The sequence below is a fragment of the Rhinolophus hipposideros genome (assembly GCF_964194185.1).
Source record: "Rhinolophus hipposideros genome assembly, chromosome: 21".
Taxonomy (NCBI): domain Eukaryota; kingdom Metazoa; phylum Chordata; class Mammalia; order Chiroptera; family Rhinolophidae; genus Rhinolophus; species Rhinolophus hipposideros.
The window spans coordinates 41,504,066-41,524,324 of NC_138067.1; the positions used below are offsets into that span (position 1 = coordinate 41,504,066).

The 20,259-nt window shown below is 50.6% G+C and overlaps 2 protein-coding genes across 4 annotated transcripts in view; both read right to left on the reverse strand.

The window, feature by feature from the left end:
• LOC308490355 (optic atrophy 3 protein-like) overlaps window positions 1-4,952 on the reverse strand; it is a 46,572-nt gene extending 41,620 nt beyond the window's left edge. Inside the window, exon 1 of the mRNA XM_081032450.1 lies at window positions 4,741-4,952. Coding sequence (XP_080888576.1) covers window positions 4,741-4,882 — 142 coding nt within the window. The 5' untranslated portion in view covers window positions 4,883-4,952. The remainder of the gene's footprint in view (window positions 1-4,740) is intronic.
• A 1,586-nt stretch (window positions 4,953-6,538) lies between these two features.
• GPR4 (G protein-coupled receptor 4) lies at window positions 6,539-18,365 on the reverse strand. 3 transcript variants are annotated; one of them, XM_081031471.1, is made up of 2 exons: window positions 18,347-18,365; window positions 6,539-10,098 (listed from the first exon to the last, which is right to left on the reverse strand). In XM_081031471.1, the coding sequence occupies exon 2, from the start codon at window positions 9,908-9,910 to the stop codon at window positions 8,822-8,824; it is 1,089 nt and encodes a 362-aa protein (XP_080887597.1). In that variant the 5' UTR covers window positions 9,911-10,098; window positions 18,347-18,365; the 3' UTR covers window positions 6,539-8,821. The 3 variants fall into 3 exon arrangements, with proteins under 3 accessions (XP_080887597.1, XP_080887595.1, XP_080887596.1); XM_081031469.1 differs by lacking the exon at window positions 18,347-18,365 and adding an exon at window positions 16,783-18,324 and having other exon boundaries at window positions 6,539-10,758; XM_081031470.1 differs by lacking the exon at window positions 18,347-18,365 and adding an exon at window positions 14,813-14,932 and having other exon boundaries at window positions 6,539-10,758.
• Window positions 18,366-20,259: the final 1,894 nt, after the last annotated feature.

Genomic DNA, 20,259 nt, shown 5'->3' on the forward strand with positions numbered 1-20,259 from the left:
ATCTTCTTGCTAGCCCCCATCTTCTCTCTCTTGCTAGTGTAGCCACGGCAGTTATATTAGTAGCCACTGGTTACAGCTGACGGCCAACTAGCCACAGCTGATGGCCATCCAATCACAGTTGATGGCCATTTACTACCTGAGCCAGCACCTTTCTATGTGAGGCCGAGAGCCTGGAAACTGCTTTTTGGGGTTCTGTCCCCACAACAATCCATTTCCTCGCCTTTTCCAGATTCTAGAGGCCACCTGCATTCCTTGGCTCCTGGCCCCTCCTCCATCTTCAAGGCCAGCAGGGTAGCATTCTTCAAATCGTTCCCTTTCCTGTTTCCCTCTTTGACTTTTAAGGACCCTTGTGCTTACATCGGGCACCTGGATAACCCAGGATAACCTATCCCCAATCCTGGATTTAGTCACATCTATGAAGTCCCCTTTGCTGTGTAAGGTAACACATTCAACAGCTTAGGGATTAGGATGTGGCCATTTTGCTTTTTTTTTTTTGGTGGGGGCATTATTCTGCCTCCTGTAAATGGTAAATAATAATGACAGTACACTCCAAAGGAATAAGCAGAAACGAACTGGAATCTTCCCACTGCCCAGAGATATCCCACAGCTCCCCGGGAAGTGTCAGCAGTGCACTCTGCAAGAGTGGCTTCAACCTCCCCGGCATCACCGACCTCTTTTATTTGTCCCTCCCCCAGAAATCTTTGTTTAAAATGATCCTTGCCTCCGCCACACTGCATCATCAGTAAATTATGCTTCTGGCATCTACTGTTCTTTCCTCAGGCAGATACACCTACTGCTCCAGCCTCTCCTGTGAGAACCCAGACCGCCGGCTTCCCCGCTGAGCCTAAAGAACCCCAGCCAAAGGTACTGATGCTGGACGTGTTAGTCAGCTCGGGAGGCCTGACCCCGGAGAACACAAGGCTGCTACTAGCTCTGAGAAATTCTAATCGCAGGGGCTGGGGGCCAAAGCAAAGGGCAATTAGCAGTGTGAAGACAATAACAACATCAGAGAAGACGTGTAAAGATTCAAGTCAGTGGACTCCAGTATCTAATAGCATCTCCAATTAAACCTACCCCAGACTGAGCTCCTGGTCCTTTCTATGCAACCTGCCCCTCCTCCAATCTGCCATGTCACACCCAATCCACAGGAAATCCTGCCAGCTCTACCTTCCACACAAATCTACTGGTTATTCATTACTAAGGGGAAAAGGAAAGGTTCTTTTAGTGGTCACCACCTTAACCAAGGGCTCCAAGTTACCATCACAAATGACGGAAGCAACAGACAGCAGGAGCCCCCTGAGGTGATGTCCTTAGGACACACCATCACGTCTGTGGTGTTCCTGCCAAAGATGCTCAACATGAATCCAATCAGAGGAAACAATCAGAAAACTCCAGATTGTGCTACGCTCTAAGGGACAATTGGCTTGGACTCTTCCAAATGACAATGTCAGGAAAAACAAGAAAGAGCAGGGTCAGCAAACATTTTCCGTAAAGGGCCACAGAGTAAACATTTTATATTTGTGGGACATACAAACCCAACTGTGCAGCCACACAATATGCAAACGCAAGTGGCTGTATTCCAATAAAACTTTATTTACAAAGAAAGGCAGTGGGCCAGATTACCAAGCCCTGCTGTAGATTAAAGGATACTAAAGAGGCATGATAATCAAATGCAGTGCATGATACTTGAGCAGATCCTCAATTAAAAATAATAATAATAGTAAACAGTGACAAGGGCATTTTGCGGACAAGTGGAACAATCAGAATATGATTATAGTTATTGATGTTAAAATTCTCAGGTATAACATTGACACTGTACTATACAGAAAGTCTTTGTTTTTAGGTGATACATGCTGAAATATTTAGGAGTGAAGTGTCATGTTCACAACTTATTTTCAAATTGTTCACAGGAACAAAATGTGTATACATACATACACGCATACATATACAAGAGCAAAGACATGGAAAATTTGTTGAAGGCTAATAACAGATGAACTAGGTGGTAAAGGGTATGTAACTGATGACTACACCATTCTTTCTTTCCACTTTTCTGTGGGTTTGGAATTATAAGAAGAGCTGGGGGGAAAAATTTCTCTGGAATCTGACCTCTCTTCCCCATCCGCCTCTTACCTGGACCACTGTGGTCGCCTCCTCCCTGCATCCATCCTCATCCTACGATTGCCAAATGGATCCTATTAAAATACAACGCAGATCCTGTCCCTCCTCTGCTCAGACCCTCCAGTGAGTGCCATCCACTCAGTAAAGCCAAAGCACTTGTGGTGGCCCACAGCCCTGCACGATCTGTCCCCCTTTCCCATCACCACAGGTTTCCCCTCTGCCCTTGGTCTCCACTTAGTCTCTCAGCTCACTGTTTGTCCAACACACCCGGCACACTCTCACCTCACGGTCTTTGCATGTGCGGAACCTGTGGGCTAGAATGTTCTTCCCCAGATACCTGTACTGCTTGCTCCCTCTTCTCCTTCTCGTATTTTCAGTGAGGTCTCTCTGATCATCCTATGTAAACTTACAAGCTGCCTCCAACTCCTCCTTACTCCTGCATCCCTAATGTTTTCTCCAGAGCGGTTATTGCTATCTAATATACTTCATATTTTTAACTATTAATTTTGTTTGTCTGGCTTCCTCACCGCTCACCCAGAATGTAATGGCCCTGAGGACAAGAATTTTTGCCTTTTCTTGTCTGCTGTATTCACAACATCTACACAATAGCCACAACTCAGTGCCAACCACTGACTTAATATTGTATATCCACTTACTCCTCATAACAACGTAAGTATCATTCATAGTATAAGTGCTTATATAGTATATAGTACACAAAATGGGAATAACAACAATGTATCTCACTATCATTTGTGAGGATGTGATGCTGGAAGGCCTGTGCAGTGCTTAGCACACTGCCTGGCACAAAGTGAGTGCACATTAAATGTTGCTATTATTAATACACACTATACAGAAAAAGAAGCTGAAGCTCAGAGGGGTTCATTGACTTGCCCAAAGCTACCCAGCTGGGAAGGGGTGGGGCCCAGACTGGAACCCATGTCAGTCTAACTCGAGCCACTTTCTAAACCACAATGCTAAGACACAGCACAGTGTCTGGGAGAAAGGCAGCGGTAAGAAACAAAAACCAGCTCTGGAAATCCACAGTACAGGATTTAAGTCCTGCCTCTGGCACAAACTCATGCACGACCTCAGCAATTCACTCCTGCTCTCAAGGCCTTTGTTTTCTCTTCTACAAACCAGGGGAAGGCTTTCCCCCTCTCTGACATGGGTACAAAATAGTGTGAGAGTCAAATGAGATAGCTGGTATGAAAGCACTTGGTAACTGAACAATCAAGCACTTTTTCCAACCTAAGATCTGCAACTCTGGCAGAGGGCCCACCAAACACCAACGGACTAAGAGTTGTAGGCCCGGGAAAGCAAACTTGAAACACCCAAATTTATAAGGGAAAGAAGGTGTGCTCCCCTGAACCACCTGACTTTTGCACATGTTCCTCCCTCTCCCTCAACATCACCATCCCTGTTCCCGTGTTGTTTGGTGAGGTTGTCCTCACCCTCCAGGTTCCAGCTCAGAGGTGTCCTCTGCCAAGAAGCCCTACGTGAACCCTAAGTCAGGTCAGGCATCCGGTGGGCTCGCCCATTCCAGCTCTGCCCACTGAGTGGCCACTCTTGCAGGATGGGTCTGTCCCCACTGAACCGTGAGTTCCTTGAGGGCACAGACTTGGTCCCTGCTATTTCACCAATACTGCCCAGCACAAGGCCAGGCAAGAGCTGATGCACAGAAAATACTAGCTAAACGAAGTAATGGATGGATGAATGGATGAATGGTAGTTCTCTGGCCCAGCCAATTGTTAAATGTTCTTATTCTACGCTCCTACAGGACTCTGGCATATAGTGCACCTTTTTAAAGCAGCTTATATTTTGAGTTTACTATGCCCTTGTGATCTCAGCTCAGGCTGCCCTTTCTAGACTTCCTGGCATTATGCCCCTGTGTCAGGCGGCCTCTATGAGCTCCAAAGTTCCCACCACCCTGACCACTGTGGCTTGACAACAAAGGGTCCTGAGTGTCTCCCAGTACCCAGCAAAAAGCCAGCACGGCCTGTCTACTGAATGAAAGAACAAACACGGTGTATCCGTGGGTTAATGAAGAGATGAATGAGTATCCATTCTGGTTAAAATTACCCTTTTGACAGATTCTCAGGCCACGTCCCCAGATCCCAGCTTCGCTTCAAGCTACGCTTCTAATCCAGACATATTTCCCCGAGTGTAACTGGGGCAAACCGATGTCCTAAATGGATGCCACACAAGCACCTCTCACATCCCAGGACAGGAGGAAAATTGAGGCGCTGGGTGGAGTTTTGGGAGCCAAGGCGCCTAAGGATGGCCTGGCAAATGACCCCGTCTTGTCCCTCCTCTGCTAGGCCCCTGCAATGACCCGCCCAAACTACTCTTGTCCCCCAAACTATTGGCTCGCCTAGACCTCAGTCTCCACGCGCTCTTTTCCTCCACTGGCCGGTATTTTCAACAGCTGCCCCGTCCCTTACCCCACTCCCACCCTTACAATTGGACTATCTGTGTGCCCTTATCCCAGGAGCCCTTCCTATTGGCTGCAAGACTTTGCCGGTTCGGGCTGTGATTGGTCGTGAAAAGAAGTCCCTCCCCTGAACAACCACCTGAGAGGGATTGGAGAATGGAAAGGTTGGAGGGACGTGGGGTCAGACTCACGCTGAGCCGGCGGAAGGCAGATGTAGGTCTTGAAGAACTCGCTTCGCCGGGCGCCCTCCTTAATGCGGTTGGCAAGCGGCTTGCTGATCTGCCGGATGCCCAAGTATAGCAGCTTCGCCATAGGGAACGCGCCCACCACCATCTTGGCGGTCGCACGGGGCACGCGCAACCCTGCGGACTGGGCGGGGCGCCTCTAATCTCTCCCTCCTCTCCCGCCCACTCGTCGCCGTGCGTGCTTGCGTACGTGCGCACGCTCGGGGGTAACTGCAGGGGCGTTCCCTGACGTCACCGCGTCGACGCTGACGTCCCGTCCGCTCGCTGAATATGCAAATGTATACGGAAGTGGGGCGGTCAGAGGGCTGTGCAGTTGAACGGCTGCTCGCGGGAACGTGAATGGTTCCCACGCCTGCTGCAGCTAGTGTCACCCCCGTCTTTGGAGACATTACGTACGTAGGTGGCCTCTCCGCCCAGATGAGGCTCTTAATTAGTCCTAATTAGGACTAATGAATCCCAAATACAGCTACCTCTGCCGGTTAGAACTCTCACTGGGATTAAGATAAAACTAGCTACATATAGTCATACAGACCTGGTTTGGGATCCCAGTTCCGTCATTTACTTGCTGTGTGATATTAGGCGAGTGACGTAACCTCTCTGGGCATCGGTGTTCTTGTCTACAAGAATGTTGACAAGTGTGTCTTTTAATAGCACTTGCCTAATTGGGTTGCTGTGAGGCTTGCATAAGAATCTTGAATGTAAAAACTGAACTATATGTTAAGTGCTTAGAATGGTGCCAGTCACATAGTAAGAACTCCATAAACAGCCCCTATTACTATACAGGTACTATCATTGTTATTGCTACCTCTAGCATGAGGGTGCATTTCCTCTCCAGAAACAGCTAATTGAACGCTTTCCCAAATAACTGGCAAACAGGCCCAGAGAGGAGCAGGGCGCTGGCACGAGGTCCCTCAGCCAGCAGAGGTTGATAGCCCAGTATCTTGGCAAATAAAATCATACCCGTTCTCAAGCAGCCACACTTCCTCCATTGAGGGGCGAGGGTCCCCAGGGAGCTGGCTCAGGAAGAAGTTTAAGGACATGTCCCAGACTGTCCTCCCTTAACCAGCAGGGAGCAAAATCATATAAACAAAGTCAGGAAGGGGTTGAGAGAAATTCCTGGATGGTGGAGTGCTGATGGGTAATTGAGGATTCTAGGAGAGAAGACAGGAGCAGAGGAGTGGTGTGTAGGAGGGAACAAAAGTTCAGGACATGGAGTCAGGGGACCCTGGGTTTCCTTGGTATCCACTCTGACTCCCTGTCCATCCTTTGTCAAGTGCCAGGCACCGATGGACCTCTATTTCATTTGTAATGATGGCACTGGTATGTGTGAATCCAGATATTCTAAATTACATACTAAGAAATGTCAAGACCATAAAAACAGCTCCTCCTCAGGATCCCCTTCTGGACTGAAGGTGTGAGGGAGCTTGGGGCCTATTCAAGGTCCATATCCACTTGAAACCAACCTCTTCCCCATTTTACAGACTGGTAAACTGAGGCCAGAGTATGAAAAGAACTTATCCCACATTCCAGGGGTCATCGGGACGGAGCTGAGGCTGGGATTTCTTGAGTCCCAGCCCAGAGTTTTCTGATCACCAGGGGTGTTGTTAGCCTGGGGCCCAAGGACCTACTGGGGGGCTGCAGTACCCCATGAGGGGTTTAGGAAACTTCCAAACTTGTACACGACTTTGTGTAATTCACTGTTGTTTCCTCAGTTCCTAGAACAGTCCTGGCACACAGTAGGTGCTCAATAAATATTTATTGAATAAATGGGAATGAACATTTGGAGGGGTAATGTGCAGGCTTTCATCTGATTCTCTGAGGTGACTATGTTCAAAATATCCGGCCCCCTAAATCTCCATTCCAGTAATTTTATGGCAATGAAACAGGATGGGAAAATTACTAGGGCCCCCAAATCCCAGGCCCTCCTCCTTCCCTCCTTTCTCTCCTCCCTAACACCAAAGCCCCAACTTCCTGCATCTCAGTAATCCCCCTCCTGAAAAATTATTTTCTTCATTAAGTAGATTATTTTCTCATTCCCCTCCTCCCTCCTCTTCCTTTCTCTGAGAAAGGTTTCCAGGAACCTCTTCTGGGAACTTCTGGGGCAAGGGTGTGTGTGTGTGTGTGTGTGTTTAGGGGGATTGTCACATTTCATCAGGAGCTTGGAGCCTGTTACACACCCAAGGGGAGAAAGGGAGGAAGGTGACCTACCAGAAGGGGTGAGGCCTGTCTAGATCTGGGTGCTTCCTCACATTCTCTAGCCTGGTATAGAAGGAGGACTATTCCTGGTGACTCCTGAGGGCCAGGGGAGGAAGGAGGTCACCAGCCAGGGCAAGTAGCCTTGGCCACTCTGGGGCGTGGGAACAGAGGCAGAGACAGGGAACGGAGAGGGAGTCCAGGATGGCCCCAGGCTGACTCACCGGCTGTGAAACCCTGGGCTAGTCACTCGGCCTCTCCAGTGACCGCCCTGGAATAGGGCCTGGGATCATTCCCAAAGGTCCTTCCAGCTCAGGCTCCCAGTCTCCCTTTTCCCAAGATGGGCAAGAGACTCGTGCTACACAATCCCACAGGCACTTGTGCTTCTTTCATCATTGTATTCCTTCAAAATAAATCCCAAAACTGACCACTGCTCCTGCTCACTCCACCCTGGTCCAGTCACCAGCATCTCCCACCTGGACCACTGCAGTTACTGCTTCACTGGGCTCCCAGCTTCTGCCCTAACTTCAACTATTCTGCTTCCCACTCAGCAGCCAGCAGGATCCTGTTAACATTTAAGTCAATTCACATCCCTCCTCTTGCAGCTCCCATTTATCTCAGACTAAAAGGCAAATTCCTTACCAGGACTTAAAAAGGCCCAAAAGACAGACCTCTGTCTCTTTGCCAGTTTCACCTCCCACTCATGTCTCCCTCCCTCTGTTCCAGCCACACCACTATACTTGCTGTGCCTCAAAATTCAGGCATTCTCTTACTCCAGGGCTTTGCACTTGCTGTTCCCTCTGCCTGCAGTGCTCTTCTGCCTGACAGCCACAGGGCTGACCCCCTCCCTTTCTTCAGGTCTTTGCTCAAATGCCACTTTCTGAGTGAGTGCTCCCCTGACCTCATCTAGATCCATGTCACTGTCCCTCCAATGGGCTTTATTTTTCCCCCATTACACTTATCAATTCCAAACATATTCATTTTTAGTTACTCATTTACTGTAAGCCCCATGAGGGTGGGGCCTGGGCTATCTCAATCGCCATTGTGTCCCCAGGCCGGGCCAGCGCAGGCCAGGCTGTAGGAACAAATAAATCTTAATTGAATGAATGAATAAATATCCTTCCTCTTGTCTCAAGACTCCCCCAGCCTGCTCTCTGCTCACCCCTCCTCCAGCCAGTCTGCCTTGATTGCCCTTCACTTGGGCTCTGACATTTTCCCTCTTGTTCCTCAATCCGGACTTGGAGAATGCTGTTTATCTAGAAACTCAAAATTGGCCTGATCTGCTCTTTCTCCCTTACATGAACCTTGGGGGCTTCCCAAGAGCAAAAGTGATCACTCCATTCTCCTTCCACTCTCCCCTTGAGTCACCAACTTTTACCCCAAGGTTGGAAATAATCCTAACTTTTTTCTCTTTTTTGTCTTTACCCCACCTCCAAGAAGTCCTCCCTGACCCCCAGACTGGGTCAGATGCCCTCATGGGTTCCCCTGGACCCTGGCTTCCACTCTCTGAGCCCTGCCCATTCGGAGTCATCACTGTCCATTGGAGGAGGAGCCTATGAAGGCAGGGCCAGGTCTGTCCTTCATCACCACTGTGTCATTAGCACCGCCCCAGCACAGGGCTAGCCACAGTTCAACTGAATTGTTAGGAGGAGGATGGTTGACCCATGACACATCAACCTCACTGTTTTCCTATTTTCTTATGAATAGTAACATTTTCTTATGAATAGTAATAATCATATGTAATTATTATTTACATATAATTTGCATACACTGAACAAGGAGGGAAGACAGTGTGGGATGAGATCTGAGGAATGGGGGCTCCACGATTTGAGGTTCACTGTGCCGGTGGCAACATCTTCAGCGGCACCTGGTCCACCTGGGAGGAGGGAGCTGCCACGCAGCTGGCTGCCGTGGCCTTGGCGGTGCTATTCCTCTTGGAAGTGAGCGGCGTCTCCAGGGTGAGCGAGGCATTGGCCATCTCCTGGGGCTTGTCACTGGCCAGGAAGCGGAGCAGGTTGTGCAGGGCCTTGGCTACGTCACTGCGAGCGCCCTCGTTGACGAGGCAGTAGAGGATGGGGTCGGCCACACAGTTGAGACTGGTGAAGGCCAGCGAGCTGTGGTACGCGGAGAAGACACGCTCCTCGAAGCCACAGTCCCAGGGGCGGCCCAAGTAGACCGCGCTGCGGGAGAGCAGGAGCACGTGATAGGGCGCGAAGCAGACCAGCACGATGGCGATGAGGCTGAGGGCCAGCCGCTTGATCTTGGCCTTCTCCTGGCGCTCAGTGGACACGCTGCTCCGCACGGCCCGCAGGATGCCATGGTAAGACAAGAGCATGAGGGCCCACGGAAACAGAAAGCCCACGAAGACTCGGTACAGATTCATCCAGGCCACCCAGCCCTCCATGGGAAACTTCTCGAAGCAGAAGGTGTGGTTGTAGCGGTCGCGGAAGAGCTCATCATGGAAGAGGGGCGCCGAGTTGGCGCCCAGCTCCGTGGCCCAGACCACAAAGCTCACGGCCACAGCTGTCTTGACGCGGCGCAGGCGGGTGAACCGCAGTGGGTGGGCCACGGCCAGGTAGCGGTCCACCGAGATGCAGCACAGAAAGGCAATGCTGATGTAGATGTTGGTGTAGAAGATGAACCCGAAGAGCTTGCAGGAGCTGGGACCGTGAATCCAGTTGTCGTGGTGCAGGAAATAGTCGACCCACAGTGGCAGCGTGCAGATGTACAGCAGGTCCGCGATGCTGAGGTTCATCAGATACACGCCCAGCTCGTTGCGTTGCCGCACCTGGCGGTAGGCGGCCCACAGGGCCAGGCAGTTGGTGGGCAGCCCCACGCCGATGACGACGATGTAGAGGGACGGCGGGAAGAGGTGGTCCACGCGTGAGTCCACGTGGCAGCCCTCCCATGTGCCGTTGCCCATTCTCAGCAGTGGGGCTTTCAGGAGCTTCCCCTGGCCCACGGGGGCTATGGGGCCACGGGGGGCGGGAGGCCATCGGGGCCCTGAGCCCCCTTCTTGGAGGCTCAGGGGCACATGGTGGGAGGCAGTCCACGAGGAAAAAATGAGGTTGACTACGAATCCAGGGCCAGGCTGGGCAGGAAAGAGTGGAGCTTGACAGGGGAAAGTTAGAATTACAACAGGCGGGAGGTTTTGAGGGTGGTGGGATTAACAAAGAGCTTTGTCAAGGGGGTGTTTATAGACTCAGAGTGTAAATGAGGGCATATTGGGGTATCAAAAAAATTGGCTGGGGGGAGTGTTTATCGAGGAGATGAAGGCATCAGTGGGCAGTGGTGAGAGGAAGATTATCTGTACAGAATGGAGTAAGTAAGTGGGCTGTGCTAAAGTAATGGTGAGATGGAATGTACTAGAAGACACCGGCAATATAGAGGATAGTGTTGAGATAGGGCAAACTACAGTTAGGGCATGTTGAAAAGACCAGGTAATGTGGGTGGGGGTGAACCCACTGGCATTTCCTAGGACCCTAGTAAGAAATGATAAAATAAGTAAAGTAACCACTGAGGAGATGACAGTAAAGGAGGTGTCCTGGGTGGGGGGTGGACAGAGAGGAATTGTTCAGTCTGGAGAATGTGGGAAGGGTTTTTAAGAAACAGGAAGGAGGTGAGTAAGGGCCAGATCACAGGAAGATTATAGATGGAGGGGGGATTTGAAGGGGGGAGGGGAGGGGAGGGGCTCCGGCTTGGTCCTCCTAGGGGCTGAGCAGTTGAGATGAGGTGGCCCCACCTCAGAGTTCAAAGCTGACTTTGCAGTGCCTGTGGGGAGAGAGGACCGCAGTGAGGGGAGTCAGGGGCCGCCGCCGTCTTCCCATACCCCTTGCCATCTCCTGTAGGCTGTGGAAGGTGGACACCCCGATGATGCCTTATTGAGCCCCGGTCTAGACAACAGATCTCTGAAAACACAGCTTTGAGGTGCCAGATATATTTTTGCCTAATCGATGTTAAAATAAAGACCCAACTCCGATTTTAGAACTTTCTTCCAGAAACCATGGAAAACCGACATAAGAGTCATATCAAGCTTTGGAAAATGCTGGTCTAGGTTAATGCTATCATTTCAGACAGAGAGAAGGGGCCCAGGGAGGCTGGCCACTCCCCTCAAGGACCAACAAGGCAGTGACAGAACTGGAACCAGGGCTGGAACTAGCCTCCCACTCCTAACACAGGGCACCCCATTCTTGACAATGATAATGACCATGGTGATAACAGCTAAAGTTTATGAGTCCTACTAATATCGGACCCCGTTCTAAGCACTTTTATGAGTAGTAATTCATTAACATTTATAGAACTCCATGAGGAAAGTACTGTTTATTTCCCATTTGACAAACTGAGACACAGAGTGGTTCAGAGACCTGCCCAAGGTCCTGATGACGGGAGAGGGGAAATCATGGCTCTAGCCCCCTTTGCTCCAGCCTGTGCTTCTGTTTCAACCCAAGAATAACTGGACAGAAAGAGGTCCTGGGATGATAGTGGGGGCTGAGATCCATTGCTGCAGAGGGCTGGTGGGGGAGGGATAAGAGGAGGGGCTGCTGGACTCCATCAAGGTCGGGGAGCAAGGGCAAGTCCCCTCCCTCAGGGACCACACTCCCTTCATTGCCTCTTCCCACTACCCTCTGACTTTCCCAAGTGAAAACCTTAGGCCTGTCACCGCTTTGGTCCTGGGAAGACTTGCAGGCACAAGGTAGAAGATAGTCATGGACCAAGCCTCTGACTATCGTGAGCCCCAGAAAGAAGGGGAGCAAAGTCCTGAATCAGAGCCATCTTCGGAAGCCACTATATTTAGGGACTTGCACAGGTTTAATTTTATGGGTTGAAAAAAATCTTTTTGTATTTTTTAATAAATTTTATTTGAGAATATTGCGGGACAGCGTGTTTCTCCAGGGCCCATCAGCTCCAAGTCGTCCTTTAATCTAGTTGTGGAGGGCGCAGCTCAGCTCCAAGTCCAGTTGCTCTTTTCAATCTTTAGTTGCAGGGGGCGCAGCCCACCATCTCATGCAGAAATTGAACCAGCAACCTTGTTGTTGAGAGCTCGCGCTCTAACCAACTGAGCTATCCAACCGCCCAGAAAAAAAATCTTAACTGGAAACCCTATCTAAGACAGTGAAAGGGGGAAGCTGCTCTGTGCTCTAGATGAAATAAAGTGGGGGAACCTCAGAAGAATCCCCAGAACACATTTTGAAAACCACTGAAGGTGAGAGGGGGGCACTTTGGGGTCTGGGTGAAAAAGGTGAAGGGATTAAGAAGTACAAATTGGGGCCGGCCCCGGTGGCTCACGTGATTGGAGCTCTGTGCTCCTAACTCCGAAGGCTGCCGGTTCGATTTCCACATGGGCCAGTGGGCTCTCAACCACAAGGCTGCCGGTTCAACTCCTCGAGTCCCACAAGGGATGGTGGGCAGTGCCCCCTGCAACTAAGATTGAACATGGCACCTTGAGCTGAGCTGCCTCCCAGATAGCTCAGTTGGATGGATCGTGTCCTCTCAACCACAAGGTTGCCAGTTTGACTCCCACAAGGGATGGTGGGCTGCGCCCCCTGTAACTAACAATGGCAACTGGACCTGGAGCTGAGCTGCGCCCTCCACAACTAAGAGTGAAAGGACAACTTGAAGCTGAACGGCACCCTCCACAGCTAAGATTGAAAAGACAACAACTTGACTTGGAAAAAAAAAAAAGTCCTGGAAGTACACACTGTTCCCCAATAAAGTCCTGTTCCTCTTCCCCAATAAAAAAAAAAAAAAGTACAAATCGGCAGTTACAAAATAATCACGAGAATGTAAAGTCCAGCATAGTCAATAATGTTGTAATAACCATATATAGTGTCACTTCCTGAATTGTATAGATGTCTAGCCACTATGCTGTACACCTGAAACTAATATAAAATATAAAATAATATTGAATGTCAACTGTAATTGAAAAATTAGAAAAAGAAAATGAAAAAAAAAGAAAACCACTGGTTGAGTCAGTTGGACAGATGGAGAAACTGAGGCCCAGAGAGGGGAAGGGATAAACCCAAAGTCACACAGCAGATCTTTGGAAACCTCCCAGATGCCTGAGCATCCTTCCATGGGAAAGTCCTTTTGGCTATACCTACCTCTACAATAAATCCTGAATCCATGCATGACTCTCTCTAAAGTCCCCACCACAGCCTGCTCTGTGCCACCATCACCACTCACTTGCTTGGACCCTTACAGTGGCCTCCTTACTGCTTTCTTGGTTGCCATTCTGATATCCTTCACCTCACTTCCCACACTGCAGCCACAAAGTTCTTTCCAACATGAAAATCAGCTCTGGTTACTTCTCTGCTTGAAAGCCTCCAATGGCTTCCCAATGGGCTTAGGGGTAAAATTCCAACTCCTTGCCCCAGGTGACAAGGGGCTACCTGACTTTCTTGCCCACCTCCCCTCTCCTGCCTCGGTGGCCTCGAGGCCAATGACCTTTCCAGCCTCACAACCTGTGCCCTTACGGTACCCTCCACCTGGAATGCTCTTCCTTCAGATCTTAGGACTTGCTGCCTCACCTGCTTCACTTCCTCTGGGAGGTCCTCCCTACCCAGAGTCCCACCTACTCCCCAGGGCTCTCTTCCTCACATACCTAGTATCTTGTTTTTGTCTGTCAGTCTAAAGTGGACATTCCAGGAGGTCAGGAACCTTGTGTTGACTGCTGTATGCCCGGCATACAGTAGGTGCTCAACAGACTGTGAACTGAAGAAACTTGAATTGGTCAGCCCATCCCCCAATATGGGCTCCCTCTTGCCTTGTGGCAGCAAACACCACCACCCCCCCTTCAGGCTCAAACAAGTCCCTGCAGGGTCCCAGAGAAAGGGGGCTGGGGAGCGAAAAGAGCCTGTAATATCCCATACATAATTGACTCTGAAAGGTCAGGACTGAGTCCTGCTAAGTAAGTCTTACCCCCTGCGGGGTCCTCAGCTACAGAGCTTCTGCCCTCACCCCAGACTCACAGAGGCTCCTGGACCTGTCGAGATGGGATGGAGGGGGCTTCCTCTTGGCTGAAATAGTGCAATCCAGTCCTTCCCTTCAAATCGGAACACCCCCCGGACCACCACCCAGATCAAGTCACTCAAAACAGCTCTCATCCCAGGGCCAGCCAGGTGGTTCAGGCGGTTGGAGCTCCGTGCTCCTAACTCCGAAGGCTGCCGGTTCGATTCCCACATGGGCCAATGGGCTCTCAATCAGAAGGTTGCCGGTTCAACTCATTGACTCCCACAGGGATGGTGGGTTGCGCCCCCTGCAACTAAGAACGCAACTGGAGCTGAAGCTGAGCTGCGCCCTCCACAACTAACACTGAAAGGACAACAACTTGACTTGGAAAAAACAGTCCTGGAAGTACACACTGTTCCCCAATAAAGTCCTGTTTAAAAAAAAAAAATCTCCATCCCTCAGCTCTGTCTCTCCCACTTTTGTAACATTGAGGGAATTACTTCTTTTTCAAAAGCCTCATTTTCCCCTTCTTACAAAGGGGGGCACAATTTTTATACTAGTCACATCACAGATATGAAAATCCTTGGTGATAGCATCTATAAATTATGCAGTATTAGAACAATTATTATTCTTCCACAGGCACTGGAGAGCTGAAAGTAGATACCAGTTGGTAGTGGGAGGAGGACCCCAGAGCTGGGATTTCCTTTTGCCCCACCCCCTGGAGACCCCGGGGTTTAGCTGAGGCGGGAGCCAGCACACAAGCTGGAGACTAATTTCTGGCAGCCAGAGGAAATACACTTCCCATTGCTAATTTCCTCAAGAGGGAACCAGCTGGACACTCACCCCTCCCTCCTCCCATCCCACCTCCTCAACCCACCTGCTTCTAGGAGGCGCTGGGCATGGGGGGAGGGGCACTCAGAGAACACTCTCTTCTCCTTCACCTGAGATCTGCTCACCATCGAAACCTCAGAAGACAGCACAGGAGCGTCAGACTCAGAATTCCACAATGCAGCAGGCCTATATGTGACAACTCGGTGGTGAGAGGCTATTTCTGACCACTTTCTGGTACACAAGGGGAAACTGAGGCCCAGAGGGGCAAGGCAGTTGTCTAAATCACGTGATGTGCCAAGAATGGGCAGATCTGTTGCTCTTAACTGAAGAGCTTCCCTTCCCTGAATGTCTTCTCTCGACACTCCCTGAACTCCTGTGATTTTCCTCAAGTCTGGCGTCCGCAGACCTGCTGCAGAATCTGCTGAAAGATACAGGGACTTTCTCACCATAAAAAAGCAAGTGACTGTTGTGTCTTGGGCGTCCCTCCATCACCTGACTCCTTTCCACCCCCAGCATCAAGACCCTCTGCAGTTGGGATCTAAGTTGCCTCCCTTACTCAGGCTTTACTGGGGACACAACTCCCAAATCTCACAGACCCCACAAGGAGCTACCCCGGTCCCCCCTCTTTAGTCCCTGCTGCCTCCTCCTCAGAGGGACAGGGAAGAGAGAGGAGCCCGAGTGTGGAGCGGTCGTTGGGGACAAGAAGCACTGGTCAGACCACAGCCCCATGTCTCAGCTGTTCAGGCCAGATAAGTCCCTAGGTCTGCCAGCCACCCCTAAATCCAGCAAGGCTAAAGGACTGGGGATTGAGAGGACAAGAAGGAGAAGCGATGCAGCCCCCACATCCCCAGCACCCTCAGCTCACTCACCAGCCTTGTCCTAGAAGCCACCAAGCTGCCTCTCCCCACTTCTCTCCTCTGTGGGCTCTGGCTTCCCCCTCCCCTGGTAGCCCCAGGAGACCGGCCAGCTCCGGTCTGCTCATTAGGGGACGAAATGTGATCACCATGCCTCGCTCCCCACCTGGTGCTCTGGCGACAGGCGGAAACCATGAGGCAGTTCGGACACCCTGACCGTCCTGCTGGGCCTCAGTCTCCCCTTTGCTACCAAAGGAGTCCCCATCTTCCCCAAACCCCACACTGCCAGTAAGGGACACCAGGGTCCTCCAATGTTCTAGATTCCAGCATTCTCAAATCCTCAGGTTCTATTGTTAGTCCACTTTATGGTTTACCCTTCTATTATTATAACATTTTAGAGCTTTACTTTTTTTCCATTCTATTATTATTATCATGATGGCTTTCCATGCCCTTACCCAATATTCCAGGAGGTTCACATTCCAAGATTCGAAAGTTCTATTGTTAGAATGTTCTATTATTTTTTTTAACATTCTATGACTTTCATAATCTATTATTAAACTCTGATTATTATCTTTGCCAAGCAAAAACATGAATACGTATTTCCCTATTTTTACAGAAATGGGAACATACTCTATGTATGGTGAACGCTCCTTTCTTCCCCCCTTTTATCTATTCTATTTTTTAACATTCCAGCCGCCTGAAGTTCTAAGCTTATACAGAATTCTGAGATACTAAGGAATCACAGGGTGGAGGGTTAAGTCACCACCTTCATCTAGCCCCTAAATTCTCACCACCTGGTGGGGGGGAACCCTAGGAGCCCAGGCTGCCTCTCAATCCCTTGCCAAGAGGGCCTGGCTTCATCCTTCCCTGCTAGCTCACACCAGCTGAGTTATTATTTGTCTAGACACAAACCAAATTATAGGCCCTGTCCCACGGGAGCAGTGGGCTTCATGGGGAGGGTCAGGAGACAGAGGCAGGCGGGAGTTAATCCCTGCCCCCACCCTAACTTCCCCTCCTCTCTCTCTTCCTCCACTGAAACTCTTCACTTTCCACCCAAACCAACTCTTTTCCCCTCTCCCTGGCCACCACCATGGTTTTAGAAATATTTTCTCTTCTCTGCTCGTAAAGGGCTCCCTTCTGGATTCCAGCCATTCATACTCACCCTGGCATTCTTCCCTCCTCCCGGTGAAGACGCCTTCTCCAAATTAATCCGACTTAGTGGCAGCAAAAGAAGCCAGATCGCTGGATTTTCTGTGGAACTAGAGTCCCAACCCCGGGTCTGGCACTAACTCACTGTGGGAACTTCTGTTCTTGGGCCTTAATTTCCCCATCTGTAAAGTGGGTGCTTGGTCTAGGTGGCTCCAAAAGCCCTTTAGAGCTCACAGCTGCGATAGCTGAAAACTGCCAAAATTCCAGCACAAATCCTTTTGGACTGAAGGATTCAAATACCCTGAGGACCTTTGATTTGAAGGTTGGAGCATTCCCAGGCCTCCCCTCCTGTCATTCTCACATTCTGGGTCGTTCCATTCAAAGACTTCACATTCAAGACTTCTTGATTATACGATCCCCAGAGTTTAGGAGCCCCTACATCATCGGTCTCTCTTGTCTCCTCCTACTGGGACCCACTACAGAAAGGAAAACCTCCCCGTCCTCGCCCCAAACCTGAAGTCAAGTTCATCCACAGAGACAAATCTGGGGGTGGGGCACCCTCTCAGTGGGTTCAGGAGGACTGGGGCCGGTGGTGGTGAGCTCTGGAGGGGGTGTTAGGGGGTGTGGGTGCCATCATCTCCCTCTGTGCCCCTAAGCAAATACCCCAGCACGCATCCTGTCTGAGTGCACGATACACATCCTGCAACTCAGGCCTCACAGAAACTGCAGACCTGCCCCTCAGCCTGGTCTGAGTGGGGAGGGGGGCTCAGTTCAAGGAGTGGGGATGAGGCTGATGCAGGAAGGAGTTAATGGTGACCCAGCCAAATCCTGGAAGGGAGGAAGTGAGGGAGGAAGTCCACCCCCCAGCCAGGAATTCCTGAAATTGGAGGGTGGGGTGGGTGGGACCTCAGGAGCAGTGAGGTGACTGTGGAAAAGGCACTGGAGACAGTGTCACTCACAGTCCACTTGCCCCAGGTAGCAACCCTATGCTCCTTACCCCACTCCCAAGCAGCACCCCAGCCCAGGGGAAAGCTCTGGGGAGGGGTGAGGATTTGCGATGAGGTGAGGGTGGCTGAAGGTGGCAGTGTGGGGTCTAAGAGAAAGAGACAGAGTAAAGGGAGAGAGACAGAGAGACAGGAGGGGAAAAGGCAAAGAGACGCACAGAGCTAGAAAGACGTGGAGATGGAGGCAGACAGGTCCACAGAGATGGAGAGCTCCTCAAGCCAATGCGGGACAGAGGCAAACGGAGACGGAGAGAGACAGAGACAGATGGACGGAGATGGAGAGGCAGAGATAAAGAAATAGACACAGAGACCTCCAGAGATGTAGAGAGAGAAACACACCCAGAGGGAGAGGGCCAGGGGATACAGAGACATCAGAGACAGGCGGAGAGATGGAGACAGACCGGTCAACCACGGAGACGCCGGGAAGCCAGCATCTGAGAGGGGCGGGGACCCGACGGCGCGGGAGACCAAGGCAGCGGGTCTAGGGACGCAAAGTCCGCCGAGGGGCGCGAGGAGCAGCGGCCCCGAGGCCGCCGGACGACAAGTGCGGGCCCGGGAGAGATGAGAACCTACCACTGCGCTACGGCCGGACGGGGCGGGCGGCGGCGCTCTCGGCTGCGGAGGGGTCTGGGCTCCAGGGCGCGCGGGGACCCGCCGGCGACTCCTCCCGGCCGAGGCCCCGCCCTAGTCAGGCCCGCCCCCCCATTAACCCCTCCTTTGTCGCTCCCCCTTAACCCCTTTAAACCTTTAAGCCTTCACTGGGGAAGTCTTACCTGCCGCTGGAACCCCCAACCTCCCCTCGCCCCGCAGTCGTTCTAAGTCCCCAGTCTGGAGGCCCCAATCTTATTAACCCCTTTGCTCACCCTGCCTTTAACCCTACACTTCAGACTTGATAAGCTCCCAGCTATGGGGGAAAGGGATTCTCCCATTGACTTACTGTGAGCCATTTCCTCCCTTCTGAGACCCCAAGCCTAAGTCATTGACTTGGTGGTCATTGCACGGCCCCCCCACCACCACCAAACAAGAGAACAAAGCGGTCTGTTAAGTCCCCACTCCCAGGGTCAGGGCCACCCCTGGAAGGAGTCTTGGGGCTTGTAATTCCAGCCCTGCCTCGGCCAGACCTTTGGTTGGTGGCCTCTCGGTGCTTGTTTCCTCTTATGTCAATAGGGCCACAGCATAGTCCCTTTGTCATGGGAATGTCATTTCTAAGTGTCAATACTATCAAGTCTGTCAACCGTGATTCCCCCGTGCTCCCATTCCTCCCTGCTTTATTTACTTTTCTCCACCGAATTTGTCACCATCTAATATCCCAAGTAGTTCACTTAATATTTTTCTAGTTATCTGACTCCCCACCAGGAGGAGTGTCATTTTTGTGTCTGGTTTGTTTACTGTTGTGTCTGTTGCCTAGAAGACCACTGGCACAGAATAGGTGTGCAGTACACCTTGTTTTCAGGGAGTGAATACACGACAGGTGAGTGCTCCAAACATATTTGCTTATTTTTATTCTCATCACGTCCTTCATAAATTGGTCCTGAGAATTCATTTTCCGTCGAAGTTCCTTCAGACAGCCCTGGCACACAGCACTCAAAAATGGCAGCTATTAGGTCTGCAAATTCTTTTTTGTTTATTTTCTTTGAAATAAAACTAATGCCCGGATCTTAAGGGAACAATACAATGAGTTGTAACAAACAGATAACACCCATGTGCCTAAGCACCCAAATAAAGACAGAGAACATTTCCATCACCCAGGAACATTGTTCTTTGCCCCTATCCAGACAATATTCACACTCTACTTCAGCCCAAGAGGCAACTGTGTGCTTTCTTTTTTCACCAGAGATTAGTGTTGCCTGTTCTAGAACTTCATATTAATGAAGTAGTAGTATTTTTTTAATGGTAGCTATTATTATAGTCATTTGCTGTGTGACCTTGCACAAGTGACTATACATCTCTGAACCATATTACTGCCTTCCTCTTAGGGCTCTTGAGAGAAACAGCGAGTGAGAATTAACCAAGGACCCAAGTGACCTGCAATGCACAGCACACAGGAATAAAGGCTTTTTACTTCCACCTTTCCTTAATGGGACATTCAGGGACAGCTCCAAGGAAGGCGTCATGAAGGCTTTAGCCCCTTCCCCCAAATAATCCCATATACATCCTATCAGCTTCAGGACAAGCCCCACAGAGCTCTCCAATCAGCCCCTTGGCCATCCCAAGCTCTTCCTGAAAAGAAATTCTGGGGACCATTGGTGTGCCAGGGTTCCCTTCCCTCCTGGGCTCTCCCGAAGTTTGTGCTGTGATTCAGTCAGGGTCCTAGCAGGAAACAGGTGGTCGCTCAAAGAGTTTAAGTGGCAACAATTATGAAGGGACATTTTAGAGGGGTGGACAGAGTGAATGACCCCACAAAGTATGGGGTGGTACCAGGGGTCCAGCCTCAGTGAGAGCCAAGCCATTATCACCCTTTGGGTAGAAAGGCAGAGTTTGGAGAA

What these genes read in the sequence shown, in the direction of transcription:
- GPR4 (XM_081031471.1), bottom strand. Translation starts at nt 9,910, where the DNA reads ATGGGCAACGGCACATGGGAGGGCTGCCACGTGGACTCACGCGTGGAC.